General features: G+C 42.1%; 2 protein-coding genes across 3 annotated transcripts; both read right to left on the reverse strand.

The window, feature by feature from the left end:
- Positions 1-4,005: 4,005 nt before the first annotated feature.
- zgc:153990 (Myb_DNA-bind_5 domain-containing protein) lies at positions 4,006-8,674 on the reverse strand. Of its 2 annotated transcripts, none has more exons than XM_020464680.2 (5): positions 8,417-8,674; positions 7,358-7,572; positions 6,549-7,082; positions 6,376-6,429; positions 4,006-5,078 (listed from the first exon to the last, which is right to left on the reverse strand). In XM_020464680.2, the coding sequence occupies exons 2-5, from the start codon at positions 7,482-7,484 to the stop codon at positions 4,636-4,638; spliced, it is 1,158 nt and encodes a 385-aa protein (XP_020320269.1). In that variant the 5' UTR covers positions 7,485-7,572; positions 8,417-8,674; the 3' UTR covers positions 4,006-4,635. The 2 variants fall into 2 exon arrangements, with proteins under 2 accessions (XP_020320269.1, XP_031664225.1); XM_031808365.1 differs by lacking the exon at positions 8,417-8,674 and adding an exon at positions 7,878-8,409.
- Positions 8,675-9,246: 572 nt separating this feature from the next.
- On the reverse strand, positions 9,247-13,612 carry LOC109873371 (calpain small subunit 1-like). The gene is made up of 10 exons (XM_020465021.2): positions 13,378-13,612; positions 12,635-12,710; positions 11,942-12,034; positions 11,623-11,680; positions 11,337-11,401; positions 11,124-11,192; positions 10,855-10,933; positions 10,487-10,606; positions 10,011-10,069; positions 9,247-9,846 (listed from the first exon to the last, which is right to left on the reverse strand). The coding sequence occupies exons 4-10, from the start codon at positions 11,675-11,677 to the stop codon at positions 9,820-9,822; spliced, it is 474 nt and encodes a 157-aa protein (XP_020320610.1). The 5' UTR covers positions 11,678-11,680; positions 11,942-12,034; positions 12,635-12,710; positions 13,378-13,612; the 3' UTR covers positions 9,247-9,819.
- Positions 13,613-15,977: the final 2,365 nt, after the last annotated feature.

A 15,977-nucleotide genomic window follows, 5' to 3' on the forward strand; every position in this document is an offset into this window, starting at 1 on the left:
GACTCTGCTGTGCACCAATGGGGCCCGCTCTGGCTAGAGCAAGGCCTGCCTCCAACCCTTTGACCAGTCAGAAGACCAAAACGACAAGACTCCACCTACTTTATTCTATGTATAAAAATGAATGTAACCTTTGTATAAGGCCTCTTTTTCACCTGACTCCTTGCCGAGTTATATGAACTAGATCCGTGCACGTAAAACTGCGGGACAAGATATCTTTGACTCATTAAAACTGTCTTTTGTTACAACTGAAATCCACTCTGTCCAGCGTCCGTGATTTGGTCTCAACTCTCCAGTATTTGAACATCAACATAACTAGTCTGGCCCTAATTCAGGTTAATTGTTTTTTTCTTCTCCAGACCCCCCCTCCACACACACACACAGGCTGTGCTGGCTCACAGAAAGAGTGGGTCATCGTAATTTTGGTCAAGGCTCTCTATGGCAGGTTCAGCAACTGAGGGAGCTGACTTAAATGAGTAAGCAGCTGATGTGCCAAAAAGCTGCAAAACATTATCAGGCAGCTGGTGCTCATAGCAAGCCTCACCAGACATCTTCAGTCCATATTGAATGTACAGGATGGAGTTAAGGGTATGCAAGGACATCCGATTTCTAAGTTTGCTTTTTACCACACACATCTGGCTGAAGACTCTCGACTTCAGCATTTGAGTGTGGCAAGGACAACACAAACACAGCAGCCACGGAAAGTTCTTGAAATGGGTTGATATCAGCTGCATCCCTGAACTTCCAAATCTCACTCCAGAAGCCCAGTGTGTTTTTGTCTCATTCCATTTACTAAGATGGATGGCACGCCATTGCTGGACAATCTTGTCTATCTCTGCAGGGGAGTAGCCAAGGAACTTGGCTATTTTTTTCTATTTGTCTAGGGCTCTTATTGTGCTTTATAGTTTCCTCCACATTGAAAACTGACATGTACTGCAATGCTTCGATGTTGTCCGGCAGTCTCACTCTCAACTCATTAGTGAAGGAGATGGTGAAGGCTACACACCGCTTTCGGACATTGTTTTCATCCTCAGGCGCAAGGTGGAGCTCAGCTGCCTTTGACTCAAAAAGGTAACCATGGTACGGTTTGGGACTGAGGTATCCATCTATTGGCCCTTTGAGTACATAAACATTTGCCAGTGGATTCAGCACCCTGCTGCTCACAGACTTGATCAGGCTAACCAAGCTGTCAAGTAGCTTAAGAGGATCTACTTGCTCTCCCTCAAAAGCCTTGATGGCCAACTGTACCTCACCCAGGACTGACTTCAAAAAAGTCAGATACAATATGTTTTGAGGATCACTGTACATGGAGTATAAAACCTCAGCCATGTAGCAGTGTTCACTGGACTTGGTGACTGCGAAATGCAGCCTCCCATTGGTCCAAAATGCATGAACTACCGGGTCGATGGAGAGCCAACGTGTGGCACACACCTTGGTTATCTGTAAAGGTTTCTCCCCAAAGTTGATGGTCTCATATATGGCCTTGTAGGCCCCCCTGCGCTTTGGAGACACTGAACCAGTTATAAGTCTCTCGTACCAAGTACTCCACACTACGGGGGATGGTGTCATTGGAAGCATGACTTCCAGCAAGCTGCAGAGTGGCACACACAGCGAATAAGAACCAGATATTTGAGGCCATACGCCTCCTCCAGCACTTTATGGACCCCATTGTTAATCCCCGTCATAAGAGGCATTGTCAGTCCCTATCCACAGGAACTGTTATAAGGCTTTGTTTGCCTTTTTGAGAATTTTTTTAGTTGTCATGTGTTTTTTTACATCACTAAGTTTTGCGTAGAAATCAGCCTTACAATACAGGCAGTATGTCCGTGTATCATCTCCAATAAACGGCTTCAACCAGCCTTTGAATCCAGGGTTTGATTCCCACTCCTTTCTGTATTTTTGAGTGTATAGTTTAGACTGAGACATGATGAGCTAGCCAGCTAGATGTTTAGCTTATGTCACAGAGAGGCGCACACACACACATTGGACAAGGTGAGTAAGTGACTGAGACTGTGTGAGTCAAATGCAGTGATTTAGTTTAGACCAAAGAACATTTGACATTTACATCCCACCCTGAATGTAAGCCAGGGTGGGATCAGCCAGCTGCGGCTTCCCACATGTGCAATTCATTTTCAGTCTAGACGTGGAGGGGTGAACATCTCCTGCTCTGACTGCAGCTGGGAGGGACTGCTGCGCGAGGACTGGGCTGCCTGTGAGTGCTTTGGGACAGGGGTGGGGCCCACGGCAGCACTCGCTGCTTGTTGAGAAGAGTAAGAACGATATGTGCTTTCACGTCAGTCTCCAAAAGTCTCCAATAACACCAGAAAAAGTCGCTAGATTTGTCGCCAGTCGATTTTTTGGGATAATGTGTAGCAAGAGGGGTCTGAATACTTGCTAAATATTGCAACAAAGTCGCTAAGTTGGCAACACTGCTCTCTCCCTTGGTAACAGTCCGACTCGCACCCGCACATGACTTGTACACACAGAGGTGCACGTGGTTGGATTTTATGTACAGTAGAATGTCAAAGATACAAACCTAAGAGTTAGACTGACCGGAGTTAAGGACTGACCATTCAACCGAATGGGCAATAACAAAGTAAAGGACTTTTGCCTTTTAAACATTGCCAACATGTGCTAAAGACCAGTGTCTGGCTTAAGGATAAAAAAACAAATATGCAATCAAAATTGTCCATATGGATTTTAAGTGAATGGCAAATGTGCATAAAGATACTTTTGTATATGTAGTTTATGTGGACACCCCTTCTGCTATTTCAGCCACACCCTTTGCTGACAGGTGTATAAAATTGAGCACACAGCCATGCAATCTCCATAGACAAACATTGGTAATATAATGGCCTTACTGAAGAACTCAGTGACTTTCAACGTAGCACACTGACATAGGATAGCCACCTTTCCAACAAGTCAGTTTGTCAAATTTTCTCCCTGCTAGAGCTGCCCCGGTCAACTGTAAGTGCTGTTATTGTGAAGTGGAAATGTCTAGAAGCAACAACAGCTCAGCTGTGAAGTGGTAGGCCACAAAAGCGCACAGAACGGGACCGCAGAGTGCTGAAGCACGTAGCTACGAGTTCTAAACTACCTCTGGAAGCAACGTCAGCACAAGAACTGAATGCAGTGCCAAATATAAAGTTTGGTGGAGGAGGAATAATGGTCTGGGGCTGTTCATGGTTCGGGCAAGACCAGACCCCTTAGTTCCAGTGAAGGGAAATCTTAACGCTACAGCATACAATGACATTCTAGACAATTCTATGCTTCCAACTTTGTGGCACCAGTTTGGGGAAGGCCCTTTCCTGTTTTAGCATTATAATGCCCTGTGCACAAAGCGAGATCCATACAGAAATGGTTTGTTTGGGATCGGTGTGAAACAACTTGACTGGCCTGCACAGAGCCCTGACCTCAACCCCATCGAACACCTTTGGGATTAATTGGAACGCCGACTGTGAGCCAGGCCTAATCTCCCAACAGTATTCCCTGACCTCACTAATGCTCGTGGCTGAATGGAAGCAAGTCCCCACAGCAATGTTCCAACATCTACTGGAAAGCCTTCCCAGAAGAGTGGAGACTTATAGCAGCAAAGAGGGACCAACTCCCTATTAATGCCCATGATTTTGGAATGATATGTTCAGGTGTCCACATCATTTTGGTCATGTAGTGTATGTCTCAATATGTCATGGTTTTACTACTATCCATTGAGTTTACAGCGTGCTTCAATGTGCCAATAAATGGGCACCATTTACTTTTTGGTTTTTCCAATTGCCTACGTCTTGAAGCCAAAATTGGCATCATGTATACTGTGCTAATGACTTCACAAAAAATGTGTAACAGAGCAATGTACAATACAGAAATTTGGGTAAGCGAGGCATTTGCCGGCACCTTTATGAACCTACGCTATTGGAAAGTTAGACATTTAAGGGTTCTGAATGACTTTCATTCCCAATGTGTTTGTATCTCCGAGGTCCTACTGTATAATAAAGAGCAATTTAAAGTCAGTTTACAGCAGTTATCAATCATATTTATTTACATGTTCTACAATATCTCCGTACAATAGTACATAAGGAGACTACATCAACATAGTAGACAAAAGGAGAATTAGTTTAAAACTGTCTCACATAAAAAAAGGAACATACAGAAATCAGTCCATAATCTCAATAAGTATGCACACCTTTACAAATGACGGGGCCTTATCGCTCTAACATGTTTATCAGATAGAACCTGTTTTCAACATGATACAACAGGACACTTTAGGAAACATTACACATTATTACCGCACTCTAAAATTAGGCAAGTTTTAGAATCTCTCTGAGCCTTAAACTAGACTCCATTTTAATAATCTGAGAAATGGGGGAAGAAACAAATAGGCTCTTAATTTGTGCAAGAAACCCCTAATTCTGCTTTTGAGTTTCTGTATTTCCCTTGGCGGGATAACACACAGTTCATAATTTAAACATTTACGCAGACAGTAGGGTTACTCCTATAAAATACAGTAACTCGGAACACAACCCACTAAAAATGTCTGGAGTAAATGACTCAATGAAAGAAATGGAACAACCTTGTACCCAGTGTAAAGGAACACACCCGTCCAGCTCCACAGGAGGGGCAGATAGTGCAGCATTGTCTGGGCTATAGGGCCGGACGTCCATTGAGCTTGTCATGCATGAGGGCCAGGGCCCCACTGGTGAAGTCTCGGAGTATGTGCATCGTCTCCCTCTGCAGCTGCAGCGACTCGCGCACAAACTCCTGCTGCGTCTCGGCCAGCTGCTGCACTGACTCTGACAGCAGTTCCAGGGAGCGCGACACCGTCTCTAGCGCGGTGTTGGTGGCGTGCTGCTCCTGAATGCTCAGCGAGGCACTCTGCAACATGCTCTCCCTGGCGTTCCGAGGTGGCTGGCCTGCTGTAGGTGGTGCGGCGGAGAACGATGAGGGCGAGGGCTGGGTGCCTGTGGAGGGGTGTGGGCCGCCGCCACTCCCCTGGTTGTCCTCTGTGAGGCTGGACGTCTGTGAGGTAGAAGGGGGCAGCTCGTCCTGACGCTCGTCATCTGTCTGCCCAAACTGGTTCTCAGTGTCTAGGGAAAGGCAAGAGGTGACACTGAACTTGTGCGTGTGTTTGAGGTTACACATACCACATAGTGATGGGGGGAGAAATCGATAGTTACACATCAGGATATACATTTTTACGATATCGTATTGACATTGTCGCAATATTTTTGCTCTAGTTGGCTGTAACTGCACCAAAACTCTGGTATTTTGTATTCATAGCTTGTTCTCCATCTTTTAAAATAGGTTTTCAGAGCTTATTTCCATGACTGATAAAAGCAGTTTTCTCATGGCTTTTGTCCCTCTGCAGCAGACATGTAATACAGTGCCTTCAGAAAATATTCATATCCCTCTACTTATTCCACATGACTATAGCCTGAATTCAAAATTGATAAAATTGTTGTTTTTTTGTCATCCATCTATACACAATACCCCATGACAAAGCGAAAAAATATATATATTTTTTGCAAATGTATTAAATTAAATACAGAAATAACTCTTAAAAGTATTCACACCCAGAGTCAATACATGTTAAAATCACTTTTGGCAGTGATTACAGCTGAGTCTTTCTGAGTAAGTAACAGAGCTTTGCACACCTGAATTGTACAATATTTGCAAATTATTTTTTTAATTATTCAAGCTCTGTCAAGGTGGATGTTGATCCTTGCTACAAAGCCATTTAAGTATTGCCATAGATTTAAGCCGATTTAAGTAAACTGTAACTAGGCCACTCAGGAAGATTCAATGTTGTCTTGGTAAGCAACTCCGGTGTATATTTGGCCTTGTGTTTTAGGTTGTCCTGTTGAAAGGTGAATTTGTCTCCCAGTGTCTGTTGGGAAGCAGACAAACAGGTTTTCCTCTAGGATTTTGCCTGTGCTTAGCTCTATTCCCTTTTTTTTGTGTTATCTAAAATTATATTATTATTTTTTTTAAATCCCTAGTCCTTGCCAATGTCAAGCATACCCATAATATGATGCAGCCACCACCATGCTTTAAAATATTTAGTGGTACTCAGTGATGTGTTGTGTCTCAATTGAATCCAATTAAAATGCAGGCTGTAAATACAATGTGGAAAAAGTCAAGGGGGTCTGAATACTTTCTGAAGGCACTGTATGGTGAGCAGTATGTTTGGAACATCGAATCGCAAAACATTTGGTATCAGCACCTAAGTATTGTGATATCGTATCGTGAGGTCCCTGGCAATTCCCAGCCCGTATACCACACATCCGGCAGTATTTCACAAGCGTATTTCTAGTACTGCAATACCAGACAAATCACACCCTATAGACAAATAAAGCGAGTTGAATGTTGGGTAAACGCAGTTACCTTCACCAGTGGGTATCTCGTACTGCATTTCATAAGAGGGATGTGAAGAATCTCCTGCAACAGAAAATCTAATATGTGAATATGCACCCTCGATAAACCCTCACCTTGAAAGTTGTGTGTGGTGTATAAATTGAACAACTCAGACCCTTCCAGTTTCAAATTAGATAACTCACTGGACGGGCCACTGTAGGTTGGCATAGAATGGTCATCTTTGGGTTGAACCGGGGGTATGGGTGTGTGGCCAGGGCCTGACATGGGCATCCCCATGGAAAAGGACATGGGCATTGCCGAGGAAAGCGTGGAGGGTGGTGGCATCGAGACGTCTATTCCTTCATTGGGGTAACTGTGTATCCCCGCCATGTCCTCTTCCTCATCCTCCTCCTCTGGTCCTTCATCATCATCTCCCTCCTTGAAAGCCCCATAATGGAGACCTGGCACCCGGCTTCGCTTTCCATCCAGCTCCAAAATCTGATGCACAATGTTCTCTGTGGGGCTGAGGTCGCGGGACAACCGCGAGTTGATCCCCTTGAAGTTGGCCCCCGACCGCATGGCGGCCACCTTACGCTTGGTGTCGCACTTGAGGTCGGACCACTTCTTGATGATCTCGATGACCTCACGCTGGCTCTCCCCGATCTCATTCACACTGGCTGTGATCTCCGCCCACACGCGCTTCTTCACATCCGTTGGTACACCGCGGTTAAACTTCCCTGTAAGAGTCAGAGGGACAATTAATAAGAAAAGGATCAGATTCTGGTGTTTGTTTGGCCATACATACTGGTGTCTAAGAGGAGCCGGTACTTGAGCATAAGACAAGAGTTACTGTGCATCTGCAAAATTAAAGCATGACCACGTGTCTATATTCTGAAAAGAAACACAGGCATGAGCCTGGGATGACACCCAAATTGGGATAAAGTTTTAAACAATTTTTTAATTTTTTATCATCACATCAACATGAAGTGCTGCAGGGTACAGAGGTACATACCGACAACGATGTGCCGATTCTTCTTCACTTCATCTAGGAGGATGTGGACCTCACTGAAGGTAAAGCGAGCTTTTCTCTTTTTGAACCGCGTGACACTGTCCTCATTGAAGAAGTGCGAGGCAGACATCTTCCACAATACCTCTTATCTCTCTGGTCTGCTTCTTTCTCACTGGTCTCTGCCTTCAGTCCTCCTAGTAGGGATTCTACTAGCTCTTCTGGAGCCAAAAATGTAACTCATAATAATACATCACTGGACCTCTATCAAATACCCAACAGCGTACAACTAAAAGGAAACATTTGATACTGAATACAAATATCAGATTACAAAAGAACAATTTGAGTAATTGTTGATTTATAATATAATAAAGGTGGATAAGATAAAGAAAATCAGCAAGTGCATCTAAATTCAGCTACAGTAAAGTGTGCACGCAAATGAGCGTCTGTACTCATTAGCTAGTTAATTGAATTAAATTTGGTTCCCCCAATCACAACATTGCATGACAGAATCATGAATACAAACCTTGCACCCTATAAATTACTTGCACAGCTGTCAAAGTCTAGCGCAATCCCTTTGTTGACCAGTCATCAGCCTGTCTTGCCAAGAAGACAGACGCAACCCGAGTATCATCATCGTCAGACAGCAGTCAGTGCTCTCTTGATTTAGCTCGGTTTACGGGCTAGACTGCCAGCTAGCTACATTAGTTCACGTTAACTTACCCATACCCAAAAAATGTACTTGTTAGTTAACTAGCTAACTAGGATGTTATCTATGCGATAGCGGAGAAACCGGTTAGTAACTGCAATATGGTAACATATTTGCACTTTTTTAAAACAATGCCTTAACATCAAATGCCGTTACTGCTTATTGTTCACATTTTGGGCGTTTTTTTCGTGAACAAGTAAGCTAGCTAGCTAATGTTAGCTAGTCACGTCTTAACAAGATTGTAGCTAGCAAACGTTTGCGCACGCAATGTCGCCTCTTCATTCATTTTACGAGACTGAAAAATAACACCAAAATAGGCTAGATATTTGTAATATTGCTTTGCATTACAGTTTTACCTTTGAGGGAAAGAAAGGTTGTGATTTCTGCGATTAGTCCGAAAACTTGGTAGTTAGCTAGCCACAGTCCGATGTCTCGCGCTAGTTTGTACGCAAGCTCAGTACGTGTTTTTTCTGGAATGAGAAGTCCTGCGACTGACCACAATGCGTGAGCTATGGCGCTGTTGAAATCATACGTTGAAAGGACAAAAGCACGGAATCACTTAACTTTCCCAAGCACCTAAAAAAACGTAATATAGAAGTAGCTAATAAGCTTTTCATCATAATGAAGAAACAGTGGTCAAGTTAACCACGATGGGTGATAAATGTATTAATCCAGCCATCAGGTAAACACAACCATTATTCCCAGAGCATGGGTGAAACAAACTGATGAAATGTTAGCCATCCAAGACTACTCAAACGAAAGCCCGCAGCATCATCAAGGACCCCACACACCCCAGCCATGAGCTGTTCACTCCCTTACTGTCGGGCATATGGTATCGGAGCATGAAGTCCGATATAGACTGCCGAACACTTGAACTGGGCTGACCACCTGCACTTCAGCACGCACATACATTCACGCTACCAGATATGTTATTGCTAAATACCGCACAATTTTTAAACACTTGTAAATATTAGACTCTAAATTGTGCCTTCCTGTATTATGCTAAAATTCTTATTCTATTGAGCCATTTACTTTATGTTCGTATTATTATTATTTTTATTTTTATTGTTGAAGGAACCTGTAAGTAAGCATTTCATTGGACAGGGTATACCATGTTTATCCTGTACATATGACTGATACAACTTTGTAGATGAGTATGCTTGAGGTGTTGAAATAACACAAGCACTACATTGTTAGGATTACTTTAATTCCATACAAAATTACACGGGTCATTTCAAAGATAGTAACAGTTCAGTGACTTATGGCAACAGTTACCAAATGGCATCTGTTGGTTTCATGAAGCAATGGCAAAAACTAACATTGTACTGGCATTATGTGTAGCGGCACCATGTATGTGTCACAGTTAGACTTTCAGAACTGGCTTAAAAATGATTGGTAAATGATTACCTTTTGAGAACTATTGGAAAGAACCTCTACAAAGGCTGTCTTTTCTTCAATTCAAAAGGAAAACAAGCAGATACTCTTGGTTGAATGCAAGACCAGCATCGAGTGGCCCAGAGGTTCTCAGTGTCAGCCCATAGAACCACTGTGTGTGCAGGTTTTAGTTCCCACGTTAGTCTACAACTCCCCTTTTGTTGTATGAAAAAGCTGTATTCACATTGTGTAGGTTGCAAATAATGTATGGAAACCTGCATACACTGGGGGACTGGCACAGGGGGTCCACGGAGTGGTCTAAAGCACAGCATCAAGTAGATAGAAATGGAGTGGTTTTGTAAACACCTGTAGGCATGTCCTAAGCTCAGGAATACATGGTCAACTGGAGCCACTGCAAAGAAACAAATTAAAACAATTGTTTGACATCAACCCTGTACAATGGTGGGTTTTGACCTCTTGTGTGATAGGAACACATTGTACAGTGATGCCAAAAACCAAAGTAGCTTTGCTAGAATACCATCTCATTGGTACAGCTTGTAAGTGTGACATGCTTACCTCTTGAATGTTGACCTTGATGGTTCCATCGTTATCCTTGTCTAAGGTGTTGAAGGCACCTGAAATCAGGAAAATACAACAGATGGTACTCCTTTGAAAATAATGGGGTACATAATCATTGGAATATTTTATTGGCAAAGCTGTTTTCTCTATTCAAAAGGCAGCTCTAATGAAGGCCTTGAGGTCAACAAGGCTCTATCAAGAGCAGTGTGCAGGTTTCTTATCTTATCAACTGTTACCATGCACCTGCAAAAAAAGATAGCTCAGATGTGCAACTGACTTTTGAATAGAGAAAACTGCCAATAAAATATTCCAATGATTATGTACCCCATTATTTTCAAACGGAGTACCATTAGTTGTGCTGACACATGTACCAAAAGGTTAATGCATATGGTTTCTATATTTAAACTCTATACAGAGCTAAAAGAACCCCTACCATGACGACGATATGGAAAAGAGCAGGGAATCAGACTTACGACACATAGCATCCAGTCGTCTCACAAGACAGCCAATGTAATTGTCAAAGTCCAGGTCCCCATTCTCTTCACTGTATCTGCGGATGATCATCTGGAACAACTGGTCGTTGAGGCGGAAGCCTGGGTCCAAACCATAGACATACATATTTAGGTTTTATGAATATCCTTGGTCAAAACTGAAATGCTGATATCTAAACATTTAACTATGAAGCTGGAAACAGAGGATTACAATCTCAAACACCACTTAAAAAGTTTTGACATTCAAAATGTATTCATATCACAGTGCAATGTTATAAGAACATATGAGCTGTAACAAGTGTCTGCCAAACAGTGATATAAATCTTGCTGTGCTGTATGATATCTCTAACCTGCAACCCTGAAAGCGTTGGGAAGCTCATCTGCACCAATAACCCCAGAGCCATCAGTGTCATAAGTCTTATACACACCCTGAAAACAAAACAAAAACCTTTATTTTGAAATACATTTATGTAGTATAATACTTCTTTGATTCAATTTCCATGGTTACACATTATCATACTTTCTAATAGTGCTAATACTCTCAAACTACTTCATTATTCAAATTAAGAAATAATGAGACAAATAGTTTTTACCAAGCTGGTGGAAATTAAATACTCACCTGCCATTTCTTGATATTGTTCCAAAGGTGTTTGAACTCATGAAATCCAAGCTTTCCAGTGCTGTCACTCTGCAACAGAGTTAAGGTTAACAAAAACCTGATGCTTACAGTGCTTTCGGAAAGTATTCATACACCTTCACTTTTTCCACATTTTGTTAAGTCACAGCCTGGACCCTGACCCCCACCACAAACAGGTCATGACAGGAAGGATACATCCATGACTGCCACCATGCTCCTGCAGGACTCTATGCTAAACCCGTCTGTCTTCAAGTCACCATCTGAAATTAAAAAGCAGCCAGATCACTCAGCGTATCATCCCCTTACTCATTCACAAATACATATCAGCCTCACTGAGAAATTCATCAAGAATATTACATCTCAAACATGGCTTTCTAGGATAGAAAAGGATTGTCAATAAACAGGCATACATAGAGACTTGCTTAAAGCACGCAAGCGTGTACATCCAGGCAGAAATAGACAGAATAGAACCCTGACTTACGTTTTGAAATAATTCTATTCAGGATGTTCATCAGTTCGATGGGACTCACCTCCATGTCCTGAAGGAAAAGTTATTCATTTGAATTATTCCCAACATTGAAGCATAGCATGCATAGTGCATCTATTCACAGTATTCAGTAGTGAATTTGAGCCATTAAATGAAGATCATCCTGCACCAAAGGCATTTCAGCAGTCACGGTGCCTTTTTAATGGCAAGGTGTATGGTTGCCACAAGGTGTTTACTTTTACAGAGGTAATATGAAGTTAAACCAAAATAGGAATATGGTGAGGGAGTAGTAGCAAGGAAATATCGTACTCACATCTCCAGCCAACTGCTGAAAGACTTTGCGAAACTGTCTTTCCTCGTCACTCTCACTCTGCTCTGCATACGCAAGTGGCCTTCGTGGTGCAGGCTGCAGGATAACAACGTTAGGAAATTAGGAATTTATTGTTCAGGTTACTATTATCCATAACAACTGTGTATTCTGGTGATAAATTATGAAATAGCAATGCCACTCAATGGGTCAGAGGGCACAAAAGAAGCTGGATCAATATTGCTGAAGGGGACACAGGGGAGATGAATAGGTTAGTCACTGGGTAGCATTCCTAAGAGTGATAGTTATGCAGAGATATAGAGGCATTGATTGACTTGGTCAGTGGTAATAGCTGCAGTGACTACTAGCTGAAGAATCATGCTCCTGTCCAACTTAGCTTAAACAATTAACACCTTGTATTCTCTCTTGATTCCAAACTAATTAAAACATCACAGTGAGAATATATTATCCATACCTGAAAGTCTATGCAATGATAGGACTTTGGCACTGCTTAAATTGGTTCTAAGATTAGACAACTTTCATTCCACTTGCACCCACACAACCTAAAAAGCCTCAACCCCCTTCCCATTTGGCAAAGCCCAGAAAACACTACTAACTACATTATGTATAAACATTGTTTATACATAATAAGTGCAAATGATTTAGAAGAGGTCCTTAGTACTATAGCCAGATCCTTACCTTACAACATCAAGAATGCCACCAATGAGTCTTTTGGCCAGAAACATCTTTAATAAATTGAATTGAATTTGTCAACCTGTAGAAGGGAAAAAACAGATTAAAAACGTATTCGTTTCTAAAGTAGTTTGAAATAGCCCTAATTATTCATTAATAGAGTCATAAATAGCCATAATGGAAAGCATTTGGCAATCTCAAGAATAACGGAAACCTAACAGTGTAGGCTAATGACTCAGTGTTGACACATGAGGACACACCCACTGCAAATATTTCACCCAATGACGCCTTGCCAATAAAATGCCCCCCAGACAATTTTTACGTATCCAAATTGGCTGGTCTGCTTAAAAAAAGTAAAATTATCCTAAATTAGATACCCCAGCGAATGATACTTTAAAAAAAATGTTAAACCAACGACAGCTGGTTAGATGGCCGACCATTATAATGTAGCCAGCTAAATTAACGTTAGCTTACAAAGTATGACAGCTAATGTAGGTCGGACAAATGCCTGGTAGCCATACAACATCAATGCTATGAATATATTTTGTAGGATGGATGTAGGTTTAAAGAAATGTATGTCCTTTTTTGCAAGCCTACAAACCAGCTAGCTTGCCTGGACAGGAAGCAGCTAAGGTTAACTAGCAGTGCGCTAATCTACTGTTAGTAGGCAAATCTTATATTAGCAAACGAGGCTACACTAACACTATAATAACACCGAAGTAGTCAACATGTTAGGGGTATTTACTTACCAAGATTTGGTGCCAGTAAGTGAACTTGTAAATAGAAAGAAGGATGTTACCCAAATTAACCAAGTTAGTAAACGCCCACTGACGTTGTCAATCAAACTCGCTACACGTGTCCCCCCGACCCTGAGTGGATAATGAAAAGAAAAGGGATGTCTTTACCGCCAAGCATAACTTGACCACATGAAGAAAATAAAATCTTTGCCACAAGCCTGATAAAACCACAAATTAAATACTATAATCTCTAACATATGTATATGGTTATCTGTACAAAAATATGAAAAACAAAAAATTATGAAGAAAAATTGAACATTTCTCTTGAAACAAGTCAAATACTTATCTGCACAACATGTGAGCAAGTTTCTAGCAAAACCTAAGGAAGTAACATTTGAGGACATGTTTTCCCAAGTGCAGAACTCCAAGTCCTCAAATGTTACTTCCTTAGGTTGGCCCTCATGACTTTGGTGAGGGTCAACCTGGTGCTTAGGGTTAGTGTGGCCACTGTCAGGGCCCCAGCAGCGAGCAGTTTGGCCACCCTGCCAGTGAGGGAGTCGTGGTGCGTCCCCTGGATGCAGTGGAGGAAGAGCTTGTACAGTCTTCCCAGCAAATGCACCAAGAGCAGCGATTCTCTCACAGTACTTCAACAGCAAATGAGGAAGCTTCTCTCCAGGCATCCCTTTCAGACAAGGCAGCCTACCTGTAAACAAGTAAAGGCGTAGATCCAGCTGTCATATCATTTCAAATCAAGTCAAATTGTATTTGTCACATGCACCGAATACAACAGGTGAAATGAAGCAGGTGAAAAACAGTGAAATGCTTGGGATTTGATCTAGCAACCTTTCGGTTGCTAACCACTAGGCTACCTGCCGCCCTGTCTATGACTAGGGTGGCTGGAGTCTTTTTGACAATTTTTAGGGCCTTTCTCTGACAGCCTGGTATATAGGTCCTGGATGGCAGGAAGCTCGGCCCCAGTAATGTACTGGGCCGTATTCACAAATTTACAAAAGCATCTCATATACAATTTTAATTACTGACATACCCCAGTCCTAGAGACTTCTGTTGGATAACTGTATCCATTTTGTTTTTGGTGTCTTATACACCTGGAACAGCATTAGAATAAATGCATTTCATGATGTCATACCTGGTGTTATACCTATATATCAGAGGTCGTTTTGGCCCCCCAAAGTATATTTATTTATTATTTTTTAAACAAAAGAATGTGATTCTAGTTTTTAGAAGAAAAAAAAGAGACTAAAATCACCAGGAATTTAGCAACAAAAAAATTGTATTTGGGTAAATCTGTTCCCAAGTATACTACCCACAAATAAAAATAGACATCCCAGTGGGCATACACTGGATGAATCAATGTTGTTTCCATGTAATTTCAATGAAATTACATTGAAATAACGTAGAATAGACATTGAATTGAAGTCTGTGCCCAGTGGGATATGTGATCATGTCTCAATGTAATCAAGGCATGAAATTATTATTATTTATTTTTATTGGGCTAAGTTGGGGTAAATTTGTTATGGACTGGCCCAGTAACGATCCGCTTTAACAAAAATCGTCCCACAGCTGAATCTTTTTGCCTATCCCTGCTATACAGTGCATTTGAAAAGTATTCAGACAGCTCGACTTTTTCCACGTTTTGTTACATTACAGCCTTATTCTAAAATTGATTAAATAGTTTTTCCCCCTCATCAATCTACACACAATGCCCCATAATGACAAAGTGAAAACAAAAAATAAACAAATTAACAAATGAAATATCACATAAACATTAGTATTCAGACCGTTTACTCAGTACTTTGTTGAAGCACCTTTGGTAGCGATTACAGTCTCGAGTCTTCATGGGTATGATGCTATAAGCTTGGCACACCTGTATTTGGGGAGTTTCTCCAATTATTCTCTGCAGATCCTCTCAAGTTCTGTTGGTTTGGATGGGGAGCATCGCTGCACAGCTATTTTCAGGTCTCCCCAGAGATGTTAGATCGGGTTCAAGTATGGGCTCTGGCTGGGCCACTCAGAGACTTGTCCCGAAGCCACTCCTGCATTGTCTTGGCTGTGTACTTAGGGTCATTGTCCTGTTGGAAGGTGAACTTTCACCCCAGTCTGAGGTCCTGAGCTCTCTGGAGCAAGTTTTCATCAAGTATCTGGCTTAACTTTGCTCCGTTCATCTTTCCCTCAATCCTGACTAGTCTCACAGTCCCTGCCGCTGAGAAACGTCCCCACAGCATGATGCTGCCACCACCATGCTTCACCATAGGGATGGTGCCAGGTTTCCTCCAGATGAAACACTTGGCATTCAGGCTAAAGAGTTCAATCTTGGTTTCATCAGACCAGAGAATATTGTTTCTCATGGTCTGAGAGTCCTTAAGGTGCCTTTTGGCGAACTCCAAGCGGGCTGTCATGTGCCTTTTATTTCCGTCTGGCCACTCTACCATAAAGGCCTTATTGGTGGAGTGCTGCAGAGATGGTTGTTCTTCTGGAAGGTTCTCCCATCTCCACAGAGGAAATCTGGAGCTCTGTTAGAGTAACCAACAGGTTTTTGATCACCTCCCTGACCAAGGCCTTTCTCCCCCGATTGCTCAGTTTGGCCGGGCGGC

This window comes from Oncorhynchus kisutch, linkage group LG28 (assembly GCF_002021735.2).
Source record: "Oncorhynchus kisutch isolate 150728-3 linkage group LG28, Okis_V2, whole genome shotgun sequence".
Taxonomy (NCBI): Eukaryota; Metazoa; Chordata; class Actinopteri; order Salmoniformes; family Salmonidae; genus Oncorhynchus; species Oncorhynchus kisutch.